We start from the raw sequence: 22870 nt of genomic DNA on the forward strand, positions 1-22870 counted from the left end.
TATGAAGGGTATAGATAAGTTTGGAGAGGAAGGCACTTTTTCCATTAGTAGAGTGGTCAATAACTAGGGGGCATAGATTTAAGGCTAAGAGGGGAGTTGAGGAGAAATTTCTTCACCCAGAGGGTGGTGGGAGTCTGGAACTCATTGCCTGAAGGGATGATTAAATCAGAAACTCTCGTAACATTTAAGAAATATTTAGATATTCATTTGCATTGCCATAGCCTCCAGGGCTGCAGGCCAAGCGCTGGAAAAATGGATTAGTATAGTCAGATCTTTGTTGACTGGCATGGACATGATGGGCTAAATGGCCTCCTGTGCAGTAAATGTCTGAGCCTATGCTTTTACCCCTACAATGCCATGTTCCTTCAGGGCGCTGAGGATGCTTAATTCAATTCAATTCAATTCCAGCTCCCCACACTGGCACCTTTGGTGCCAGTGCACCAAAGCATATTAAAATTTTAGTAATACAGTATTAGGTTTTATGAATTTTGAGCCTTAGGTAACAAGTTATTCAGCCCAATTCTCTTCACATTTCCATAATAAACACTTTTGTACTCTTTCCAAATGGTGGGATTTTCTTGGTGGGAGGGGAGTGGGGGCAGTATATCTTTTGCACCCACCACCTCCACCTCCCCCTCCCCCCGAATAGAAAAGTCAGTCATGAACTAACCTACTTTATCATTGTGGGGGCAGCCTTCTTTTAATGTGCTAGGTGTAGCCTTAATGAGGTGAGTGTGGGACTTCTGCCCCTCAGGAACAGGAAGTCCTGTGCTCAAGAGCTGCTGGCCAATCTGATTGGCTGGTATCTGAGTAGTCCCAGCAGTGCCAGAAGCAAGTAGTGTTTGCTGCTGGAGCCCCAAGAAGGGCAAATATGGATGCTGGACTGAAAGGTAATTCCAGGGATTTTTGCACATGAAGGGATCGGGGACCTTAGGGAAGAGGGGGAAGGGTGTGGAGTTGGAGTTTGGAAGCCAGGTGAGGAGACACAAGGGGGAAGGGTAATATCTTGGGGTGGGGGTGCCCCCGATGTACACAGGACACCCCCCAAAGGAATTACCCCACTGCCCCCAACCCCAAATCCTTCCCGCCTTTTCACCAGCATTGGTGAAAAATCAGGCTGGCCTATTTCCTCCGCCTTTCAATGCCCACCGACTTATGGTGGTGGGGATAATGGAATTAGGCCCTTAACTTCCCTTTACTTGGCCGGTTAAGGGCCTCAATACAATTAAGGGTGGGTGGGCTGGCTGAAGCCTTACCTGCACACTGTATTAAGGGGCACTGCTTGTGAGTAGGTGGGAACGCAGTGGGTTAGCCACCTGTCCTAATTTGTGTCTCCTCCCCACCCCCCCCCAATCCATCTCAAGCATGCCTGCAGGGACTCCTTAAAATTTCCCCTTTATTCTTCTTTAATTGTTACCCTTTAGTCCTGCTGGATGTGAATGCTGCCTTTGATCTTGACCTCATGTCTGCAATGCCCTGGGCATTCGATTAAACCATCTTGCTATCTTAAATACTACTAGTGTGAATATTTTGTCTAACCATCTATGTTTAAAACAAATTATTGAAGTTCATTCATTCAAATTTTAATAAAGCATGAGAACTATTGTTTGAAGAATATGCATCCTCATATTTGTTTTTATTCTAGACAAGAAATGATTGACAAAAGAAACCAACATAAGCTTATCCAATGTCTGAAAGCATTTATGAACAACAAGGTAAGACCTTTATGTTTCAAGTCACAACGCATCAAAATAGCATGTAAGGGACATCATTCTATTTCAGAATTTTACCTGTAGAACCAGTCACTGTCAATCATTATTCCCTAACAGGAAGTGTTATATATCCAACTTAGAAAGTCTCTTCTATGTAGCATGTATCTATGGTGTTATTGGCGAAAAGCTAATGCTGAACAACATTTGGCTGTCACTTTAGTCTGATATTTGAATTTTGGATCCCGTAATATGTTGCATCATGCACAATATCTATTCCAGCTATGTTTAATATGAATTTTACAATATTTAAACTTAAACTGCTAAAGCTGTAAGTGCACCCGCTGAATTTTGTACATCTGTTATGTGTAGTACAAGGTTAACCTATTTAATAAGGTACTTCGAAGAAAAGAAAAATAATTTCTCGTGCTGTATGGAAAAGCATTCTGAGACTGAATGGTTGACCGTAGATCGTGGACTGGATGAAATGGGGCACAAGAAATGATTTGAAGTCAAAGCAGCAAAGAGTACCATAGGAACAGAAGGCCAATCAGCCCGTAGAGCCTGCTCCGCCATTGAATACGATCATGGCTGATTGAACACTTCAATGCCTACTATCCCCATAACCCTTTACATTATTGTTAATCAGAAATCTATCAATCTCTACCTTAAATATACTCAATGACTGAATGTCTATGGCCCTCTGGTATAGAGGATTCTAAAGATTCACAACCCTCTGAGTAAAGAAGTTTCTCCTCATCTCGGTCCTAAGTAGCTTTGCCCTTATTTTGAAATTGTGTCCCCTGGTCCTAGACTCCCCAACCAGGGGAAACATCTTACCTGCATCTACCCTGTCTATTCCTTTAAATATTTTGTAGGATTCAACGAGATCACCTCTCATTCTTTGAAACTCTAGAGAATATAGGCCCAGTTTCCCCAATCTCTCTCCATAGGACAGTCCCATCGTCCTTGGAACAAGTCTGGTGAACCTTCATTAGACTCCCTCTATGGCAGTAATATCCTTTCTCAGGTAAGCAGACCAAAACTGCACACACTACTCCAGGTGCGGTCTAACCGAGCTTCTATACGATTGAAACAAGACTTCACTGCTCCTGTACGCAAATCCTCTTGCGACAAAGGCTAACATTCCATTAGGTTACAGTTTGAGAAATATTGCTTAAATTGGGGTGGACATTGGTGGGATGTTGAAAGCAAGCATCTAGAAGTTGATTCATTGGGATACTAAAGCTGTGTAGCTTGGCAGGAACTGGTGAGAGAGGTTTGTAGTTCTTTGTATGGAAGAGGAACATGCCACAGTGTTTTAGATTTTAGGTAAAATATGTATGTGGGGAAAATGCTTGAGACTCAGTGTATGACTTGAGCAGTGGTGGAAAGAGGTAAGTTCCAGAGGTGAATGCATTCTTTCTGATGCACTGGACTTGTGCAAGATGCCACTGCATTTAACCTGAGGATGTTAATAGGATTTGAGCCACACGCAATCCAAGTAGTTGCTTATTGAAGTTAAAGTGGATGTCATATGGCTTTGCTGACTTGAGTAGAATGAAATTTTAAATTACGCTACTTGATATAAGTCCAGCAACTAAACATTGTAGTAATGTCCATGGTGTCAATGTGGCAGCAGAGGGATAGAATTGGATCTCATCACATGGATGCTGGCCCGTGAAGGTGATTTGCCAAGGGGATCATGCAAATGATGATTAGGAGGGTAACAAGGATGGGACTCCAGTTAAAATTGTAGGTAACTGCAGGACATGGAAGGAAGATGAAGACTATGTTGAGACAGATATCAGTAGAACCATGAAACTGCTATGCCATAGAGACGGATTGTACAGAAGAGATGGTATTGACAATTAGAATGATAAATGCTGTTACATCGGACTCGGGATTTGGGGTGGGCCATTCAGCCCTTTGAGCCTGCTGTGCCTTTCAGATCATGCTGATCTGGCTGTGGGCAACTTCACTTTACTATCTGCCCCCATAACCTTTAACTTCCTTGCCAATCAAAAATCTGTCTAACTCTGCCTTGAATAAATTCAATGGCCCAGCCTCTACTGCTTTCTGGGGAAGAGAATTCTACATACTACTGTAGCTTTGAGAGAAAACATTTCTTCTCACCTCTGTGTTAAACGGTAGATTTCTTATTCTTAAACTGTGCCCCCTGGTTCTTGTCTCTCTCAAGTGGAAACATCCTCCTGATATCTACCCAATCGATTCCCCTCAGGATCTTATGTTTCAATAAGATCACCTCTCATTCTTCTAAACTCCAATGGTATTGGCCCAACCTGTTCAGCCTTTCTTCATAAGACAAGCCCTTCATCCCAGGAATTAATCTGTACTGCTTCTAATGCAATTATATCTTTTTTCAAATAAGGAGTCCAAAACAGTACACAGTATACAGGATGTGATCTGGAATACGGCTGCAATAAAACTTCCCTACTTTTATATTCCATCCGCTCACAATAAATGCCAATATTTATTCGCCTTCCTAATTACTTGCTGTACCTGCATACTAACTTTTTGTTATTCTTTGTACCAGGACACCCAAATCCCTCTGTACCATTTGAGTTCTGCAATCTATTTCCATTTAAATAGTATATTGCTTTTCTATTCTTCCTGCCAAAGTGGACAGGTTCACATTTTCCCACATTATAATCCATCTTCCAAATGTTTGCCCACTCACTTAACCTGTCTGTATCCCTTCGCAGACTCTCTAACTCCTCTTGACAACTTACTGTCTTGGTGTCATTGGCAAATTTAGCTACCATATATTCGGTCCCTTCATCCATATAATTGATGTAGATTGTAAATAGCTGAGGCACACCACTTGTTACGGCTTGCCAACCTGAAAAAAACCCATTTATTCCTAGTCCTGTTAGCTAACCAGTCCTTTATCTATGCTAATATGTTACCCCTGCACCATGTAATATCTTGTGTAGTGATCTTTGATGTGGCACCTTATCAAATGGATTCTGGAAACCCAAGTACACCACATCTACAGGTTCTCCTTCATCCATCTTGCTTGTTACTTCCTCAGACACTCTGATAAATTAATTAAACATTATTTCCCTTTCACAAACCCATGTTGCCTCTGCCTGATCAAATTATGATTTTCTGAGTATTCTGTTATAATCTCCTTAATGATGGATTTTAGCAATTTCGCTATGACAGATGTTAGGCTCATTGGCCTATAGTTTCCTGATTTCTGCCTCCTTTCTTCCTTGACTAAAAGTATTATATTAGCTATTTTTCAATCCACAGGAGCCCTTCCAGAATCTAAGGAATTTTGGAAGATTATAACCAATGCACCTACTATCTCTGCAGCCATTTCTTTTAAGACCCTAGGATGCAGGCCATCTGGTCCTGGGAAATTGTCAGCCTTTGGGCCTAATGGTTTTCCCAGCACCTTTCCCCTATTGATGGTGATTGTTTTAAATTTCTCCCTCCTGTTCACCTCTTGATTTTCAAGTACCTTTGGGAAGCTTTCTATGTCTTCTACAGTGAAGGCAGATGCAAAATACCTGTTCATTGCCTCACTCAATTCATTGTTTTCCATGATCAATTTCCCAGCCTCTTTCTCTAGAGGACCAACACTAGCTTTAGTTAATCTTTTCCTATTGAAAATGTTAAAAGATTAGAGAAGGATGGTATGTGTTAGTGAGCTATGATCGCAGGGCCACAGGATGTTGGCGGCTGAGAAAGGACAAATCTGTGGCCTTGGTCGGCCAGTCGCAGGACTAGAAGAGAAAGATATAACTGTGTAGCTGGCAGTAAAAATAATGAAGAGACAATTTATAACGGTGAAAAGGAAGTTAAGTAAACCTTGATGTATGCAATAAAGCTATGGTAATGAAATTTGGCCATGAGAGAGAATGGTTACATTTCTTGCTGGTTAAGTCATATCTGGCAAGAATTGTGATTGCAGAGTAACTTAACTTGACAAATTATGCATGCACCTTGAGACGTTACTTGATTGAATCAGTGGCCAGATACAAACTTTTAAAGCTTCTACACCATTATAATTCTTCAAGCTTCAGCGTTGAATGTTATTGTTCAATGGCTCAGGAAAATCTTGTGCCTTATTACTATCTCTGGGCTGAATCTTCCCAGATTTGCACTAAATGCGGCAGCGGGTGAGGGAAAAAGAACATATTATCGCTGGCCGCAATAGCGAGTTTTGGAGCCATATCGTCATAATCCCACCTCGTTAATCATACATTCCTGGAAACATGTTGCTTCACTGGCATACGGCCTCCGATTTGCCATTCATGCCATCACCTCGCTGCTTCCTTACTCCAGACGCCATATTTAAAGTATAGCAGCGCACACACCTCACTTTGCTTCCAGCCCAGACCTGCTGCACAGAAGATATGACCCCAAAAAGTAAGAACACTGCAGACCCCAATTCAGTAATGCATCCCTGGGACACCTTCTGGACACCATTGGAGCCCCCCCCACAATGTCCTCTGCCCCTGTTCTGGTTGCAAGAGGCCCATCAGTGTCACCACTCCGCCTTGTGAGGCGTTGGCAGTGCCAATGCTGCACAGAAGAAATTCGCCAACCAGTGCAGAAAGAAGATGAATGAACTCAACTGTGCCTCCAGGGTAAGGCAACCATCTCATCACTCTAAACTCTCACACTCACAAGGCCATCACACATTCACTGGCAACTCACTCACTGCCAGCTCAAGGGACATCACTCACTTTCTCACACACACTCTTACATATCCATCTGGCCTCATCTCCTCTGGAGACTGCCTCCTCAGCTCTCATCCTCTTGAGGCACAGATTGCACAGATCAACATGTGTTCCTACATACACCCTGGGATAACCCTCTTCCTCAGTAATGCCCTACCCTGTAGCTTCTGCCCTTGCCTGAGGACACATCTCTCTCTTCCCCAAGCACCCCATTGAAAAGCCGCCCCCGCCTCACAGCTGGTCTTGTAAGTAGAGACCTGTCCACGAGTCCCCCTAAAAGTGATGTGGTGCTGCCTGCGAAGCCAGGTGCTGATGACCGTGAGTGCTGCCTGAAGCAAGGTAGGCAAACAAGCCCCAAAGTCCTGAGTCAGGTGCATGTCGCTTATGTTCAGTTCTGAAACACATTGGCGTGCAAACACGCCAACGTGCACAGCATGATCCAGCATGGGGATATGATTCCGGCAAACAGGGCTTATAATGATATGCAGATGTATTAAATTGAAATTCCTGACTTCTGGAGGCAGGAAACTTGGCCCGTTATTGATGGGCGGAGCAGACAATCGCAAACTGGTTTGATGACGTCATGAAACTGATTTTTGGCCTTTCTGCCATATTGTCTGCTCATGCCTACCATGATGCCAGTTGCCAGTGGGCACGGAAAATTCCACCCTTTGTTTCTGTTCGCTTGAATGAAGTTCCCTATGTGAATATTATGGTTAGACGTTGATAAAACACTACAATGTAATTTCATCAAAATCATCATCTAACCTTTAATCTATATTTTTTGTTTGCTACTTAGTTTGGTTTACAAAGAATACTCGGTGATGAAAGGAGCCTATTGTTATTGGCAAGAGCGATTGACCCAAAGCAAACAAACATGATGATAGAAATTGTCAAAATTCTCTCTGCAATTTGCATTGTTGGAGAAGAAAATATGTAAGTTAAACATGTTTATGTTTTCTACACTCATGCATGTACTTTTATTCTGTGGAAAATAGTTCAATGCTTTCTTACAATACCTCAGTTGTACTCTTTTGAGTACTTGATTTGTTGTTTATTATGCTGTCTCTTGATGAGGCTGAGGAGAGGAGGGAAAGCATGTGGAGAATATCATTAACTAATTGAACTTTCAGAAACAAAAACTATATAAATTTAAAAACAAAAAAACTGCGGATGCTGGAAATCCAAAACAAAAACAGAATTACCTGGAAAAACTCAGCAGGTCTGGCAGCATCGGCGGAGAAGAAAAGAGTTGACGTTTCGAGTGCTCATGACCCTTCGACAGAAGGGTCATGAGGACTTGAAACGTCAACTCTTTTCTTCTCCGCCGATGCTGCCAGACTATATAAATTTGCTTTGATTTGTCATTGACTTGTTTCTTCTTCTTCTTCTTCTTCTTGAAGGCAGGTCCTTGGCAACTTTTTGCAAATCATAGCAGAAAGCTGAGAGTTTATACTAGGAGTAGAGTAAGGGGGCAGGCCCTGATTCTATCTCATTCGGAATGGGGATTGAACACCATGTTGTTGGTGTTACTCTGATGCATACACTAACCATCTAGCTAACTAGCTCCCTATTGACTTGTTTATATTATTAGAAATAGATTTAATATTTGAAACAAATCTATCAATGGATATCATCTCATTTGAAATAAGATTCACCCAATAAATTTTGTTCTATGAGAAGTGATTTTTTTTTTGTTCTGTCTTTCACTTCAAGTTAACAGGGATAGAACATTCAAATTTAGTCAGAGGGAAATAGATGTGTTTGTGTAATTTGATTCTGCAAAAGGTCAAAATAATGTAATTCGGCAAGAAAACAAAGCTTTCTAAATAAAATTGTAATCTTTAATTAGCATTTCGGAAATAGCTTCTCTTGTTTTGTAGTATTGGATTCTACTTTCTGGCTTTTGAAACATATATGTTTGAAGATAGTTATTTGGAAATGTATTTATTAAATTCAAATTAATGTTAATCCCCCAACAGGCTGTAAACAACAATTTGCTGCACCATATTGTACTGTTTTTGCTGATTGAGTTTAGCAGGCATTGTAGTAGTTTAAGTGATTTTAAATAGCTTGTTTCATTAGAAATGACTATTTTAATGTGAAGCAGATTTCCTCTATTGCCATAAATGCATTTTGAATGTAGCAGTGTATCATAAATGTTTATATATTTATTTTGAACATGTATAGTCATTAGAGAAGACTTAAAATGGAAAGTGATTTTATGAACATGCTGCTAAGGCTTTTTCCTAATTCTTTAGCCTTGATAAAATCTTGGAAGCTATAACTACAGTTGCAGAGCAGAATAACAGAGAACGATTTGCACCCATTGTGGAAGGAGTGGACAATCATGAAGCGCTTCAGCTGCAGGTGAATATTTGTTGCACTATGTAGTCTCTAACTTAATTGAAGGGAACATGTCATGATTATGCACTTTGTCTTTAGTGAATCACTTGAAATATTATTTGTGTGTATCAGTACTGGCAATGTAGGACTACACCTTTACCCAGATTTCATATTTGGCACAAACAGAACTGCTTTGAAAATAATGTTCTGATAACTGTTTGCCCCTCTACCTACAGCATAAATAGCAGACTTTATGGAGCTTTAGCCTTTGTTCTTCCAAATTCAGCATCCTGTGTGTGCTGGAGTGCCAATTCAGTTTTCTCTCCTAAGGACCATTGTTTTGGAATTTATAAATCTGAGTCGTTAGGGACTTTCCAACAAATTTAAATCATTTTTCCTCTTGTGCTTAAATCATACTGGTCACTGATCAACGGTGCTTAATTTGTTATGTTGATTGAGTTGCCCTTAATCCACACTTTGTTTCCTGCTAAAGATAATTTCTTATTTCCATCTGGCCAGGAAATAATTGTGCTTTTTGCTATCTTCGCACAGAGTTGAATGTAAATCTGGGCTTCTTCCGTAAAGTTGATTATACAGTTTTGTATTTTTATACAGAATCCAGTGAATCAATTTGTCAGACATGACACTTAGGAGAGAATTTTCTCCCCGTTGGGGGGGTTGTGCGGGGGCGGCCATGGGTGGGCACGCAGCTGATTGGCGCCCCCAATTGGCTGGGTGCTGCCATTTTACGTGGGCGGGCCAATTAAGGCCTGCCCAGCATGACGCGTGCCCGGAAGCACACCAGGAAATGTTGCACGCTCCCTGTGTGGGTGGGGGGGGTTTGCCTGAGTCGGGGAGTACGCTCTTTCGTGCATGCTTTCACTTATAAAACATTGAAGAAAGGTTAAAAAAACATTAAGGACATGTTCGCTCATGTGAAACTGGCACATGGGCTGGAACATGTCCATTGATTTTATTAAAAATTTTTCAAACACTTTAAAAATGTTCATGAAACTTCATCCTGCCTGTGGGTGAAGTTCCATGAAAAATGTGAAGGCCACATGGGCTCTTTGCCTAACCGTCAACCTTAAGGTTGGACGGTTAGCTCAGCTAATTGCTTTATTGGCTTTTTAAATGGCCTTAATAGGCCTTTGACATTTCGGCAGGCGCGCAGCCAAGTTGGCTGCGTACCCGCCGAACTGAAAATCTAAATGACGCATGGTGAGGTTGGGAAGCACGTCCAACGTCACCACGTGTCATTTTAGGTCTCCCGCTCGCTGAGCCAAAGATTCTGCCCTTAGTGTCTCAAATGATTTCAGACCCCAGCAGAGTCAGTTTCCATGCAAGAGATTGCAAAATAGGACTCATTTCCCATTGCTGCTGCCTTTGTCAGAAAAGCTAATAAACCAGTAACTTGTTTTTCACAGCTGCTGATCGGATATCTTGAAAATTTATGGCAGATAATATATACAATTTGCCCTCGGCACCTGTGTGTCATAATTCAATTTATAAATGTGTGCTAGTAGCAGGAGTCGCCTTACATACCCCCATTCCTGGGGCTTTTGTTTTTTTAGTGCATGTAATATGGAGGGTGCTGAATATGTTAGAAATATAGCCCATCTTATTAGGTCATCCTCATGCAAATATGAGCCTCTTCCACATAGTATGCTTCCACTTTGGCTGTTTAGGGGCTTGAACAATTTTGTTAGATTTCACATGAAAGGTCAAAAAGACTGCAATTACACTGCATACATAGGTATCTCATTGGATGGTGCGCACTTGGGCAGCATTGCCATGCATTAGTTTTTGGCAATATTTTGAAAATCTCATCACTTCGTGTTTCCCACCACACGTCTTCCCTAGGTGTTCAATGTGACCAAACTGCAGTTCTGAGTGACAGATGTTTGGTATTCAGCAACTATAAACCTACAGGATTTTTAATCTTTTCTAGTTTCCTGTGTGTGCACCAACATTATTTAGTATGTATCCAAATAATGCACTGAACTGGACACCAGTATTAGAGCATCCTATTTCTTGCATCTTTTCAATCAACATAACTGCTTTTAGGATATTTTTACAATCATGTTCTTTTGGGGGAAAAAGAGAATATTAGCATTGAAAAGCAGGGCGGAGAGAGATAATTCGATGACATGGCAACCCATATTAATGCAATGCAACTGTGAAAAGGGCTGTTAACTTGTGATTTTTATAGAAAACATGAACATACATCCTGACATACGATCATCCAAATGTCAACAAAATTCCTGGAATCTTATGATAGAAATAGAGTTAGCCTCATTTGGCAATGGTTTAAAAAATGGCCCTTCCATGAAGGAATAGAACTTCCTTAAAGGGAGAGGGTGGAAAATGTCTTACTGAAAGAATCTATGGCACTTTGTGGGTGTATTTGGAAAACTTCTAATCTCTGGTTCTTCCATTTTGAAAATACCAGCTAAAAATGTGATGCATTTAAAAGTAAATGCTTATCATGTATAAATTCATTGTCACACATCTTATTCACTACCTTGAAGAGCTTGTTTTTGTATGGCAAGTTATTTATATGTTAATGCTGTCCAGGGCCCATTTTGTTCAAACCATGATATGTTAAAGGCTTTACAATAGCACTGGAAGACTTGCATTCATCTTTTCTTTGAATAGACTTCATTTGCCTATCCAGATAAATTGCTCATCAGAATTCTCTCTGGCGAAATACTGTAGTTTTGAATGTATTTGCTTTTCAATGTGTTCTGATTTTTAAAGAGCCCTAATGCTGTTAGGATAGAACGTAGAACAAGTTTACCACTAGAAACAGAAATTTCTGCTAACACGTTCTTTGATTATGGAACCTAGATCCATTTTCTCTGCCATGAGATCTATCTATTCAGATTAATTTTAGGAACAAATCAGAGGTAGCATCTAAAATAAAAAAATCCTTGAAATTTCCCCTGGACCATCCAAGGTCACAACACCAGGATATTAATCTAATCTTACAACTCTCACTTATCAGATGTGACCAATTGCAAAGATGATTCTCATCTCAGCAGCATAGGAATCATCACTGTGAAATATTTAATTGCCTATGTTTATTATTATTCTGATTAGTAAACTAGATATTTATTCAGTTTTTCTTTTAAGGAGCTGGTGCATTGCCATTTTATTCTACATTTTAGGCTTGTTAATTTGGCACTTCTTTATTTTCTAGTTTTGTGATATTAGTCCAAGTTGAAGAGTTAGTTGATGCCTCATACTTTTTATCGTCCTTTCTGCAATGATGAGAAGTACAGCTTTGCATGCCACTTTTTATCGCTCAGAATTTATAAGTTCTGAAATCATTCTGATTACTTTTTGACCCACTGGTGTTTTTTTGAGGTATAATGCCCAATTTGCACATGATGTTCTGAATGTTGCTGCTGTCTAATTTCTGATACTGAATACCTTGTTTTGAATATAATTAAATGCCTTTAAACAATTCCAACAATTGATGACCTTGGCTAATAAGCTTCAAGGTGGCAGATATTCTCAATGAATGACCACTCATCGCATCAAAATTCTTCTTCTGTTGATGATGAATATACATTGGTGAAGACAGATGGAATTTTTACCTGTATTACTCGGGGGTTAGGGTTTAAAAAGTAGGGAAGTCCTGTTACTACTGTACAGGGTATTGGTGAGGCCATACCTGGAGTACTGCGCACAGTTTTGGTCCCCATATTTAAGAAAGGATATACTGGCATTGGAGGCAGTTCAAAAGAGATTCATCAGGCTGATTCCTGGGATGAAGAGGTTGACTTATCAAGAATGGATAAATGGGTTAAGCATTTATTCATAAGAATTTAGAAGAATGAGGGGTGATCTTATTGAAAACATACAAGATTCTGAGGGGGCTTGACAGGGTAGATGTTGAGAAGATGTTTTCACTAGTGGGGGAATCTCAAACTAGGGACATAGTTACAGAATAAGGGGACACTCATTTAAAACTGAGATGTGAAGGAACTTCTTCTTTCAAAGGATGACAGATGTCTGGAATTCTCTACCCCAGAGAGTTGTGGAGGCTAGATCATTGAAGGTATTTAAAGAGGAGCTAGATAGATTTTTTTAAAATATTGGGGAGTTGAGGGCTATGAGGAGCTGGCACGAAAGAGGATTAGAGGCCTGGGGCAGATCGGCCATGAGGGGTCGAAAGGCTGACTCCTGCTGCTTTTTCTTAAGTTTTTATATGCATGTTTCATGTTTTTTGTTCCAAAGTGAGTTACCTGACATTTTTCTGAATTGAAGCCCACCTGTTGTTCCTTACCCTCTTTACTTAAATGATCTGGATCCCCTTGTGTGGTATCAAATCTTCCTTAGACAAGTCAGCTGACCATCTAGCCCAGTATCATAAATAGATTTTATAGTAGTATGGAAAGTACCCACCTCTATCATTTATAAAGTACTAACAGCAGGGTCCTATAACAGATTTCTGCAGAATTCCCATTAGTCATTCTTGTTCTCTGGAACTTTTTTCCCATTCCATCTTAGTGCCTTGCTTTCTATTGCCAAGCCAGTTTCAGTGAGCTAGCTGAATTGTTGTTAAACTCCATGAGTTTAAGCCATTTTTGAAAGATCATAAACTGGGCATCATGAAATTTCATCTGAAAACTCAGGTAAGTTAAATAATTTTCGCCAACTAATTTAGTTTGCCACCTCAAAATTCTGATAGATTTGTTAGCAAATATTTTGTCTCATCTCCATGTTGTTTTCTCTTCATGGTATTTGTTCCCACTGGACAATAATTCAGGTTTGTCCCTCATTTTTTAATATTATGATAAAATTTGCTTTGCTCATGAACAACCAATCCATTTAAGAAGGTTTTCTTTAAACTAAATAGTCTATAAAGTTTTCTATAAACTAGAATTAACTAAAACCATGCCTAGTTCTCTTTCATTTCTTTTGTGTCTTTCTCAATGTAGTTGAAATACTCTTTAGGAATTTTACTGTATTATGTTTATTTATCATATCAGCTTAATTGCCCTAGGTGCACTATAAACTTCTGAGTCAATTTGACTCGATCTGGACTTGGACCATAGCCACCTGTTGTGAATATTTACATGAAAAATTCATTCCAAAATTCTGCCATGTAATGGGCCTCCATAGTATTTCTACTCAATTCACCTGTTGAAGGACCTTTCTGATCTTGAACATTCCACTTACTTCTGATGCCGCTAAAGTGTTTTCCTTTGTTCACTCTTGATGTTATCTGTAATCTAGCTTTCTATTTTGAGCCATTTAGATGGGAAGATTGATGGCTAAGGTCATTGCTTGAAAGTTTGCTTGGTTAACTGATGTAGAAGGCTGGAAGCTGCCTGTACAAGAAGGGACAAAAACAAAGCATTTGTGTTTTAACACAATTGACATTTAAGAGCCTAATGAAAACAATTAATACACTTTAAAATGGCTGTGCTCATTGCTTCTAATTTTTCTAAAAACGAATGATTGTGCGTTCATACCTTTTTGGAATTTGCAATAATTTTTTTACACGAGACTTTCCCCAGTGACCCCATATATCCAACTAATGTGTATCAGCTCCTTGACAATTTTTTGCCTGTTTCTATTTTAATAAATCAATTAAAATTCACAGTTGTTCAATTAAACTTTGTTCTAAACCAGCTGGAGATGACTGCAGGCACTTTTCAGTGCTTGGGAAGAGTGCAAATTACCACACCTGGCAATGATCCTGGTGATGACTAACATCTCATCTATTATGCATACATGAAAAAAATACCTCAGCTTGTACAGCAAAACCCAAAACTTAACCTACGAGTGTAGAGGTTTAAATAATTTTCAGTTGCAGCAGGCATGATTAAGTTGTGCTACATAGATCTTCCTCATGAGTCCAATTAGCTGCAGATATCACTGGAGAAAATATTTTTGGCATATCTCTGAGTACTGTGACTTTAATGCTTTTATTCAAGTATCACATAAACACATGTTCTCAATCTTTCATACCCACTCACACACATTCAGCACACTCACTCACACACATCTCTGTATCTCTCTCTCTCTCTCTCTCTCTCTCTCTCACACACACACACACATACACACACCCACACACACCGTGTGCAATTGATTTTCCTCCCTTTTCCTGATGGGATATTTCAGCCGTGTTGCTGGGTGAAAATCCTGGAACTCCCTCCCTAATAGCACTTTGGGTGTACATACACCACATGGACTGCAGTGGACCAAGACGGCGGCTTACCACCACCTTCTCAAGGGCAGTTAGGGATGGGCAATAAAAATTGGCCTAGCTATTGATACCCACATCTTGTGAAAGAGTTAAAAAAAATCATTGAATTTGTTCTGTGGAAATAAATGTTCCATGTTGTCACGACTCACTGGGGATAGTGCATTGTAATATCAAGCCCCACGGCTCCCCGAGCCGAGACAAATGTGCAGAGTTTGATTAGGCCACCAGCTTGCCCCAATTCTACCTAACTGTTTAATTTAGGTTAACAGAATACAAGCACCAGGTTTGTAAACTTAACAAGTAAATAACTTTATTACACAAATTGTCTTTAACCAGTGGCAACAGAAAGAAATATGAACTGCAAACTTTTAACTTTATAACTTAAACTCTACCCCTTCTTAATTAACCCTTATACATAAACACACACACACACACACACACACACACACACACAAGACATAGAAAACATGGATTTTAAGGGTGAGAACCCCAGCTGGAACAGGGATCAAACCCCATGTTGTTGGCAGCAGTCTGCTCCGCACAGGCTGAACCAACCAACTCCCCAAGGAGCTAGAGTAGCTGTGACAACATACACTTTTACTTGCATGTTGTAGTCCAGAGCTATGAATAGTGACGGTAGAGGCTCCAATTTTCTTTCCATCACATGGCTCTCAGCAAAACTCTCCAGCTCTTATCACTTGCCAGTGGCATATGTTGGAAGGATTTACACACTGATACTCACACTGTTAGGCTACTTAATGAATACATCTTCCTTGGCCATCAACCCCCAGAGTGGGACATGAATCCGGAGCTTCTGACTCAGAGGCAGGGATGCTACCCATTGCGCCACAGTACCTCCTTAGAAATAATATATGTAGGCAAGCCTCATTATTAAAAGTGGTGGACGGATTCACCAGAGTGAATATTTATGGGGAGTTTGCCCTGAAGTTGGTTTAAGATAGATTTGAGAATAGGACACAACAGGGAATAATGTGACCCAATTAGAGTCCTTGGGAGAAATTTTTATCTTTTGCACTGGCAGTAAAAATAATTATATTAAACTGAGGTCTTATTGGATTTATTTACTGATAGATTCTTACAATGTGAACTATTGGTTGAATATGTCTATGCAATTTCTGTGCGGCACTGAATCATTCTGAATGATTGGTAGCAAACTTCTCCCAGTCTTTAATGTCAGTGCTGCTGCGCTTTAAGGAGAGCTTCAGAGAGTCTTTGAAGCGTTTTCTTTGTCCTCTCCTGGAATGTTGGCCATTTGATACTTAGTACTAATCATTCAGAATGGCAACAACTTATCCATCACACTTTGAGTCACAATGTCTATGATGAGGCAGAGAGGGAAAGAAAAGGAAGCAAATCCTACTCTCTGGACTCCTCTATCTAGCTGTATGTCCTGCCCCATGTGCTGAAAGTTATGTGGGTCGAGAATCGGTCTGCTCAGGCGCACAAAGCCCATGGCAGAAACTGATGAATCAGGGGACAGCCGACTATAACAACTGAGCATACAAATCAGTAAGATCCTGATTTTGACCAGTTTATACTGAGTGAGCTGATCTACCCTGTCAGATGTATCAGCAACTACAATTGGTACATGTGCTTCTAGGCTAGAAAGAGAGGGGGAAAAACTGAGGCTTTCATTGCAGTAACTGGCCACTATTTGCTGATGGTATGTACATGTGTATACATCAGTTGAGGACACGGCGCAGCTCAGATATGAAGCTCCCATTCCCATCATGAAATGGCTTGCTGAAGCTCATCATCTGGGCTTACCTGAAATAATGTTTGGTCTAGGCTACCAGTGACTTTCGATGCATACTCAACCAAACGACAGCATGATATACTTCCTTCGGTTAACTAGAAGAGAAAATTGAAGAACATATTCACTTTTTTACTTGTACATAAGGACATTTTTCAGTTAAATTTAAACTATTGCTATGTGTGTATTTTAATTTCTGTTTTGCTAAATATATCACATACAACATAAATAAGACAAATCACTGTGGACATAATAAAACAGAATGTACCATATACCAGCCCTTTTCTAGAAAATGTCATGTTTAAGATGCTTTTGTAGAAGCCTAACTATCATGAACAAAGCAGTAGCATCAATGAAAAGGTCAGAACAATTTTTCCTTTAAATTGTGCTGAGCTGGTGACCATAGAGATTTATTTTGCTTCTTATGAGCTTTTCCATGCCTGGATGCCGCTCCGCATTTCCTGTCGGGTCTTCCAGGCCTGTCTTCTCCAGAAATGTGGAGCGTAGCATCCCTTGGAGAACTTGATCGCAGCACTGTAGCAGCAGGACAAACCACCTTTTTACAGCACCAGCTGCTGCATGGTAAGTTTAAAGGTCCAGTGTGAATGTTAGTAAATGGGTGAATAGATGAATGTTCGTGAATGGGTGAGTGGATAAATGAGTGAATGGGTAGGGTGGTTAAGGATTGAGCTAAGTGGGTCAGGATGGGTAGTCAGCTCTAGCTCAGAATTCAAGACAGATGCAGAGGGTCTGGGGGCGCAAGGAAATTGCCTGTCACAAGTTAAAACTTCCGGGCAATTCGCATAGAGGTCAGTGCATTGGGACTTCTTTAGGGTCCCATTTTGAATCTTGGGTCATGCATCTAGTCTCCGATGACCCAGAGACTGGAAGACCTGGGCCAATATGTATTGTTGCTGATTACCACAAGAGCTATTACCTAAACAAAACAATTTTGAGATGTACAATTTTTAAAAATATAGTTGTCTTTCTGAGTTTTTCACATGAATAAACAGATTCCATGCTCTCTTGCTTTGGGACACATCAGCCTAATTTGTACTAATGTTAGAATAATCCCAACATCATTACAAACAATCCATTTAAAAGCTTTTGGCAGAGAACACTTTTGCTAATCTGTGGACAGAGGCACCCAAAAACGCTATGGAAAAATAAATATTAGTGCCACTTTGAACTGGTTTCTAGCTGTGGTAGTAATTCTCTTCTTAGAAGTTTCTACATATATTGGCATAGCCATGATTTTTAAAATGGTATTTTACGAACTGAGCAAAATGCTTGACCTTGTGCTATAAATCATTGTGCAAAAAAACTTTGGAGAAGTTTGAAAATGCCACCTAGCTCAGTTCTATTTTGTTCTATGCAGCACCATTCTTCTGGAATTTTTCAGGATAGTGATCCTTTGCCTAATGTTTTAGAAATAGAAATATTGAAGTTGGACAGCATTAATGCAAAACACTAATCATAAGGAACATAATAGGTGTTATGTTTGAAGTTATGTTTGAAAAGCTCAGTATACTAGACAAGACTGATCGATGTGATATCTGTCCTGCCCGTCACAGAAGCATTGTATGCCATAAATATTGATTGCTCTGAGTCCAGATAACCGTTCATATTTTAAAAGGCATGTGACTAGAAGTTACTGTTGGTGATCAAAATTGAACATTAAGCAGTTAGTGTGCCATTCCTCAGCTGTTTTAAATAACTAATTTATAGTGATAGATAATGTCTGCATTAAAGTAGTGGGCAGCGGAATGCTATGTAAATGCTTTGAGTTCATCCACTTGTATCACCAGTAATATTTTTTGGCTTTTGCTTCTACAAATTTAAAAGGACAGCTGCAAAACCATGTTTGATGTTAAAGATATGGGGCTGATTTTTTGGGTCCCACAGGGGTGAGATAAGAGGAGCAGCCTCTGGCACTGGGCTCTGCTGCACAGATACTCCATTTGCCAGCGGGCCCACAGAAGCTGATGATGATTTTGGCGTCTCTGAGGGGCAGCACCCTTACTCCCCGGTGACTGCATCAGTCCATGGCTGATGCTCCAATGGTTGGAGCATCAGTCCATGGCTGATGCTCCAATGGTTGGAGGCAACTGACAGCCCCTCCAAATCTTTTTATGCCATCAACACCACTGACTGGTCACGTCTACGGAGTGTGGCATGCATTCTGTTAACGTCAGTGCACAGTTCCTGCATGCACTCCATGTGGTGCTATATATAATTGTCTGAGGTTGGCCACTCTCTGAATGGAGGAGCTCAAAGCCCGGGTGGCACACATGAGCTGAATGGACTCCAGCATTCTCAGCCTATTACCCTGCTCTGCCTCAGGGAATTCTGACATGTGAGAACACATCAGTTTCTGCTGTTCAAGGTAGAATCTCATTTTCTGTCACTCCCAAGGCCTTACATCTTTGTGCAGCTGAACAGGGCTGTGTCTGTTCTCCATCCTCCAAGGGGGGCTCCCACATTTGCCTCTGCTACCTCCTGCTTCACACTGGTGCATGATCATCACCCAGTGCCACCTTATCTGTATGTGCATGAGAACCTACAATTGCATTTGAACTGGTGGATGGTGGCACTTGTAAGCTGTAACCAAGCTTGATCTGAGGTCTGCTCTGAAAGCGCTTGGCCCAGTGATGGTACAGTAATTTTTGCACCTCAACCTCAGAATCTGTAGGAGATATGAAGGAGATCATGACTATTTAGAGAAACTAGAGAGTTAAGGAAGGAAATAAGCTTTCGGAAAGTTGGGTAAGATATTTATTTCTTCAGGACTGTGTAGGAGTTTTAATGATTTTGTCTTTGGCTTGATTAATGTGATTCTGGCCTGTTGTAGTATTCCCTGCCATATCTATCCATAAACACCATTCACCCTTTTAATCTTTTCCTACTTGTAATTTGTAGATATGCTGGTCTATTACAATTCATATGTAAGTAATAACATATTAAATGAGCTTTTACTATTTCTGCTCAATTGCTGTACAACTAATTACTGTTCATTTACATCCATGCCATTAATTATTATGTGCATACTCTTTGGACTGTGCATATCCATTAAAGTTCACTACAGTGATATTTATAGCACTGTCCTTGACTTATCCTTTAACAAGTAAGATTTTTTCACATTGTTAAAACTGGCTTGTGAATTACAATCATTGTTTGCCACATCCAGATTTTGATCAATGGCAGTAATGGTGTGATTTGCATTCCCATCACTGATGGTTTCTCTGCTAGAATTATCTGTTTTTACAGGGAGGTGTAGATTTTTCATAGGAAACTAAATGATAGCTGAATCTAAAATCTAAAATTAAATGAGGGACTGAGCAGTGAAGTATGACTGATATTTCCATCTCTTGCTGAATAATAAATTTCATTGACATCATCAAGAGATTTTAGTATTAGTCGTAACATTGCTTCAACTTGTGTTTTCCAACTGACATTGAGTGTTTATCATTTTTTTCCTTTAGGTTGCCTGTATGCAGTTAATTAATGCCCTGGTCACATCTCCAGATGATTTGGATTTCAGGATACACTTGAGAAATGAATTCTTGCGCTGTGGTTTGAAAAAGATACTTCCTGTAAGAAGAAAGTCCATTCTTTTATAACTTTATAACTGACATGGAATTGCTACTGTTAACTGCATAACATTAATGAGTTTTACATTTTGTTTTAGCATGTGGCAGTATGTATGTATTTCAAATGCTGACAAACTAATGGAAGATGTTTGAAAAACTAAAAGTTGAGTTATAAAGCTGCAGCACACCTTTCGATGATTGCAATACTGATGTAAAAGTGTCTTATCTCTCAGAAGGGCTGGGGGATGGCTTTCCGGGGAATCATACATCTTTTTTTAAACCAGATTTATTCATGAACCATCACTTGGTTATATATATTTATTTAAGGGATCCTACTCAATATGCATCTTAGAGATTCCATTCATTTTTGGTAGGGGTGACATGGAACCAGGAAAAGGAGAAAAATACTTGTAATGACTTCAATTTTTAGGTGGCACAGCACTTATCACACTTTGTGCAATTATTTGAGTGCAAGGCATTTTCCATTGTATAGAAACTCTTGCATGCGATTTGGATCAAATTTAATTCACATCACAAAAATAAACGACAATTGTGAAAGACTGTTGGTGAGACCCATTGGCTGGGAAGGCAGGGAAAGAAACATCTGTCAAGTCCAGAATCAAGCTTTGAATTAACATAGACAATAATTCATATTGCTTAAAAATGTGTTCCATATCCTCTGCAGTACGTTTCTCCACATGGCATGATGTCCATCTGAAGGGAAGTATCACCTTGTTGTTGCTTATTCTTAGTATATGTGCTCTTGGTTAAGTAGTGATAACTTAGTCATGAATATTGGTTCTGGAGAAATTATTATATTTGAAGTTGCAATGAAAGTGCTTGAAAGAAAGCCTTTAATGCACTGTTGTTTTGGCTTTAACTGCACCAATTTAGTTCCTTTCTTTGTCTTAAATAATAATGGAAGGATTGAAATAAAAAGCTTATTGAAATTCAAATGCAGCCATGTAGAATTCTGAACAGAAATAAATAATTTACTAATATCCATTAATTTGAGCCTTAACCTGCTTTAGCTACCATTTTTGATTGCTCTTCTGGTGTCATGCAATTTTTATATTGGTGCGTTTTGAACTTATTAGATACTGAAAGAGAAAGAAAATGAAGAACTAGATATTCAATTAAAAGTGTTTGATGAAAACAAAGAAGAAGACTTCATTGAAGTATCACATCGACTAGAAGACATACGATCTGAGATGGAATATCCTTATCAAATCATTTTCTTTTTGTGTTTTTCAGGCTACTTCAACATAACAATGTTTTTCTTCTATTATTTCTTGGGCTAATTTGTTTTGTCAATAAATTATAGTAGAAAAGCACTGTCATATTAAAGTAATGACACTGCAGATTATTTCATTGCAAGCTCGTTATATGCAGAAGCATTACTTTTTATTACATATTTAAATATGAGAAGTATGCTTGTATTTTTAATCTAATTAAAGTGATTGCATTAATAGACCTGTCAACCCTATCTTTTGTTGAATGTACTCCCCTTGTTGTGTTTCTTTAATAATAGGTGCTACTTAATGAACAAAGCGATTCATCAGATATTCCCTAAAGTCGTTCTTCTCCCCAGCATGATGTACTGATGCAATCTGGGTGTTTTGTTTATTTCATTTGATTATTTTGGCGACTATCGTTTGCCTATGTTGGATAACTTGTCCTTCAATAACTTATTTTTAATTGCACATGTAAAAACGAGTGAGTACAACAGAAAATTCATAAACCTACATTATCGATTTCAGAAAACTTCTAGCCACCATAAATCGTGGCCTATAAGATGATCGTATTTTTGCATATACTCTGTGTATAAGTCTGCCCCCCACCTTTTTCAGCCACAACATGCTATACTCGCATTAGTAGTCAGTCCCAATTTTTCACCTGCAAATTCATGTTTTACTTACCTGCATCTTATAACTTGGCGCAAGGGATCAAGCAGGTGATATGTGCTATGTTGTGAAGATGCATGGGAATTTAAGACACTGTTATGACGTGACAGATGATGTGTATCAGGTGGACTAAACCCACAAGGGAAACCTGGTCACGCTTTCACAACAGTTTTGCAATTTGTATTTATTACAAGAAAATGTGTGCACTGAATACAGAAGTAATGAGTCCACCAAGACCTTTAAAGATTTAAAAATTAAATTAAAATATTTCTTAGCAAGATACAAGTTTGTAAGCACATACATAAGACTACAGTTACTTAATACTATAACAACTCCTAAAATTCCTAATTAACCTGACTTCCAGTTACAAATCCGCTTTAAGTCAACCGTCCAAAATAAGTTTTAGATTTAAAAGAAAACCAGCAAGTTAACACAGTACCCACTTGACAGTGGAGTTCCAAATGATTTTATCCAGCTTCAGTTACTGGACAGAACAGATTTATGCATAAATGGCTAGAGGCTTCTTGAAGGCTGTTTCACACACACCTGTTAGATCTTACATGACCATCACCTCACATAGCCTTTCACTCTCCTTTATATATGTTTCTC

General features: G+C 39.4%; 1 protein-coding gene across 6 annotated transcripts in view; it reads left to right on the top strand.

The window, feature by feature from the left end:
- Window positions 1–22870, top strand: part of diaph2 (diaphanous-related formin 2) — an 865163-nt gene that overhangs the window by 280295 nt on the left and 561998 nt on the right. For all 6 annotated transcript variants that reach the window (XM_041195327.1, XM_041195330.1, XM_041195331.1 and 3 more), the window contains 5 exons: window positions 1646–1715; window positions 7224–7360; window positions 8686–8794; window positions 20250–20360; window positions 21455–21573. In XM_041195327.1, coding sequence (XP_041051261.1) covers window positions 1646–1715; window positions 7224–7360; window positions 8686–8794; window positions 20250–20360; window positions 21455–21573 — 546 coding nt within the window. The remainder of the gene's footprint in view (window positions 1–1645; window positions 1716–7223; window positions 7361–8685; window positions 8795–20249; window positions 20361–21454; window positions 21574–22870) is intronic.

Source organism: Carcharodon carcharias, chromosome 9, assembly GCF_017639515.1.
Source record: "Carcharodon carcharias isolate sCarCar2 chromosome 9, sCarCar2.pri, whole genome shotgun sequence".
In the NCBI taxonomy this organism is placed as follows: domain Eukaryota; kingdom Metazoa; phylum Chordata; class Chondrichthyes; order Lamniformes; family Lamnidae; genus Carcharodon; species Carcharodon carcharias.